The sequence below is a fragment of the Fulmarus glacialis genome, unplaced genomic scaffold (assembly GCF_000690835.1).
Source record: "Fulmarus glacialis isolate BGI_N327 unplaced genomic scaffold, ASM69083v1 scaffold2703, whole genome shotgun sequence".
Lineage (NCBI taxonomy): Eukaryota > Metazoa > Chordata > Aves > Procellariiformes > Procellariidae > Fulmarus > Fulmarus glacialis.
Genome location: NW_009200892.1, coordinates 1 through 3,925, shown reverse-complemented (window position 1 = coordinate 3,925; position 3,925 = coordinate 1). Strand labels below are relative to the sequence as shown.

General features: G+C 58.7%; 1 protein-coding gene across 1 annotated transcript; it reads right to left on the bottom strand.

The window, feature by feature from the left end:
- Window positions 1-852: 852 nt before the first annotated feature.
- On the bottom strand, window positions 853-3,427 carry LOC104073822 (F-box/WD repeat-containing protein 7-like; the record flags this gene model as incomplete). Its single annotated transcript, XM_009573746.1, has 5 exons — window positions 853-1,349; window positions 1,529-1,739; window positions 2,120-2,345; window positions 2,640-2,821; window positions 3,314-3,427. Coding segments are annotated over 5 exons (1,002 nt in total), but the record flags the coding sequence as incomplete, so codon positions are not given.
- Window positions 3,428-3,925: the final 498 nt, after the last annotated feature.

Sequence of the window (3,925 nt, the reverse complement as noted above, 5' to 3'; positions counted from 1 at the left end):
GGGACCACAAGAGCTGGGCCAGTACCAGCAGGGCCAGCAGGTAGTGCTACCCTCCGCAGCACGGACATACCTCCCGCTGCAGCAGAGCTCAGGCCCCGTCTCATCTCCCTGCGGTCCACTTCCAGGTGCTGCCCAGACAGTTGCTGCCTGCTGCACCATCTCTCACTCTGCCCAGCCCTGTCTGCTTCCCTCTGGCTGGATCAGAGCAGCGCAGGAGAAAAAACCATGTCTGCTCACAGCACTGCTCCCTCTCAGGCACGGTATTGGGGCTACCCGCTGCAGCAGAGCTCAGGCCCCGTCTCATCTCCCTGCGGTCCACTTCCAGGTGCTGCCCAGACAGTTGCTGCCTGCTGCACCATCTCTCACTCTGCCCAGCCCTGTCTGCTTCCCTCTGGCTGGATCAGAGCAGCGCAGGAGAAAAAACCATGTCTGCTCACAGCACTGCTCCCTCTCAGGCACGGTATTGGGGCTACATCTTTGTGAGCCTACCTGCCTGGCTAGCCATCAGGCTGTGCTACCTGTGGTACTGCCCTGCAAAATCTCCCCAACGCTGCGTGCTCAGTGCCTTATGCACATTGCAAGCCTGCTACCGTGCCCAAAACAGAGAAGCTGAAGTCCACAGACTATGCGACTCCAGGCAGAGGCACTCCACTCAGACGAGGGCATGTGCGTGCAGAAGAGAGCTGGTCTCCGAGGTCAGTGACTCTAAGGAAAGCCTGTACCCTCCCTACTTCTGCCTGGAATCAAACAGGATGGGCTGCAGCCACCAACTGCTCCCCCAGAAGAGACAAGCTCCAGGAAGGAAGGGCTCAGGGAACAGCAGGGGTGGAGAAGGCGGCCCCAGGTACAGAAATAAATCGATATATTAGTGTACAAAACATGCTGCTTCCTCTGTACAGTGCCCCAGCCGGGCGCAGGCTCCTCACAGGGAGTTCACACATATATAAATAAGGCCCAGACAGCTGCAAACAGTATTTACAGCCCGCGGGGGGCTAGCGCCTGCTCTGGGGCCAGCCCCACCAAGACCAGCTGCTACGCCCAGCCCGCGGGATCCTCCATCCCAGCCTGGACTGGCCAGGTTCATTTCAGGTCCACATCAAAGTCCAGCACCAGCAGCTTGGTCTCCTCCGTGCCGTTGCGGCTGCCCACCGCACACACGAGCTTGGTGTTGGAGGCGCGGATGCGCCACACTACGCCCCCACTGCCCCCACTCTCTAGTGCAACCAAGTTGCGCACGAACTCGCCCGTCTTGAGGTCCCAGAGCTTGACGGTACCATCATCTGAGCTGGTCACCACAAACTTGGAGCTGAACTGTAGGCAGGTCACGGCACTCTGGTGCTTGCTGGGCCCTGGAAGCAGAGGGTACCCGTTAGTCCTCCTGCGCTCCCACCTCCAACCCCAGGCTCTTCAGGAGCACCCACTGCTGGGCAACATCTGCCCTGCCCCTGCCACATCTGGCAGCTTGGAGCAATGTGACCCCTCTCCAACACCCCTAGTGAGGGGAGCCATTCCATCCTCCTGCACTCACCCTGCAGCGTTTGCAGGCACTGGCCCGTCTTGATGTCCCAGATCTTGACTGTGGAATCAGCATTGCCAGATACAAGGATGTTGTCACGTAACTCCATGCCACTCGTGAGCGACTGGTGCCCCATGAGGGTGTGTAGGCAGTTCCCACTCTCAACGTCCCACACTCGAATCGACGTGTCCAGAGAGCCACTCACGATGTGTGTCCCATCAAACTGCCCAGAGAGACACAGATCAGCACGGCCTGCCCAGAGAGGGGAGGAGTGTTCTTCGCAGTCTGGTGTCAGAGACTTGGGGCATGGCAGATTAAGTGATGTGCTCACGAACCCTTTGGCTAATCAGGGTGCACAAGCGTTTGGCAGCATCTTCCCTCCAGAAAACAGACACGGGGGGTGTGTGTGTTCCCGCAGTGCCTGCGTGTGTGGGGGTCAGGGTGGAGGGGAGAGAATGTCTCACCTGCAGGGAACAGACGTGGCCTGTGTGTCCCTGCAGCACATGCATGGGGTTTGGGAGACAGCTTCTTACTTGCCGAAACAGGCACGGCTTGTGTCCCCGCAGCACGTGAGCAGGAGGGAAGGGGGAGCCGGGGTATTACCTGCAAGGAGTAGACGCGGTTCGTGTGTCCCTGCAGCGTGTGAGTGCAGCTCTCGCTCTCAGGGTCCCACACTTTCACTGTGTAGTCGTATGCACCGCTCACCACCTTGTGCCCGTCGTACTGCACGCAGCGCACGGCAGCCACGTGCCCCATCAGCACGTGCAGACATTGCCCAGTCTCGATGTCCCAGAGGCGCAGAGTGGCATCCCGTGAGCCACTCACAACCCTGTGGGCAAGGGTGCGTTTGCAGCCCGATTGTGTTGACTCTGGACCTCGCCCAACTGAGATAACCCCGGACACAGGAGCTCCCCCAAGGAGTAGCCCCTGTCTATCCTCCCCAGGGATACCTCTTCCCACACAGCATCTTTCAGCTACGGATCAGCCCAAGCCCTGACCACCTCTGCACTTTCGCCTGCCCTATATCCCACGCCACAGACTGGCCCAGGCCCTAATGCTTCTACACCTCCACTTGCCCCATTCCAGAGACCAGACCAGGCCCCAAACACCATCACGCCCATACCTGTTCCCATGCAAGTGCATGCAGCGCACTGTGGACGTGTGCCCATACAGCGTGTGCACGCATTCGCCTGTGTCTGCGTTCCACACTTTGAGTGTCCGGTCTGTGGAGCCGCTGATGACAATGCTGTCCCTCATCTGGGAAGACCACACACCCCCTGTGTGGCCAACCAGTGTCTGCACACACTGCAAAGAACAAGATGCGAGACACTGGTTTGGGAAAGGCTGAACAACACAGCAAAAAGGAAAAGCAAAGTGTAGGACTTCCTCCAGGCAAGGGATCGGTAAGGCGCTTCGGGTCAGCAATCCACCTCCCTGCAGACTCAGGCCCCCACCACAGAGTCCTCTCCGTGATAACGATCACTTGCTGTTCTAAACCCAGTCGAGTTTCTTGCCCTTCCTGGATCTGCAGGAGGGTGGTCCACACTTGCCGACTGCCACTGAAAACACGCGTGTGGCCAAGTCTTGCTCATTTGTTACTGCACCAACAGACTTGTAGCTTAAGACAGCTCTTCCCACTGCTCCTACAGCCACAGGACCTATCAAATCACTTTGCCAGAGACAAGATAAACCCGCCTAAAAGGCCACTATGCCTCACACCTCCACCCATTCCTGCAGCAACGACTCTCGGCGTACCAGTGGAGCAGCCCTATGACGTGACTATGGACAACAGCTCACCTCCCCAGTGACAGCTGACCACACTTTGAGCGTATTGTCATCTGAGCCACTGACTATCCGGTTGCCACAGAACTGCAGGCAGGTAATGACATGGTCATCGTGTCCCTTCAGCACCTGCATGGAAAACAACATAAGTAAGGAGGGAGGTGAGGGCAGCCCAGAGCCCCGGAGCCTGCGGAACCTTGGGCCTCGAAAGCAGCCTTTGAGAATGGTGGGGAAGCAGCAAGTGCTGAGGGGAGGAAGAACCGAGGGGTCCCTGCAACGCCTGCCACCTCCCTGCCGCTTCTCTGCGGAGCAGCAGCTACAGTAGGAGCCGGGGGAGGGGGCGGCATTCGGCAGCTACGGCTGGGAGACAGCGGGCTACCCGGGGACTCCAAAACATGGGTGGACCCTTGTGGCTATTAAGGCTGCACAAGCTATCGAGCTCAGAGCTGATGCTCTGTCCTAGATCAAAAACTGGTGGCCATTAGCCAGAGCACATTCAGGACCACCAGCTCCAGCACGGTGGGAGGCAAGCAGCTGTGCACCAGCCGCCACCTCCCCAACAGGGTGATGCAGAAAGAGGGCAGCAAAGGCGGGCAACGACCGAGCAACATCCGCAGGCGGGCAGAG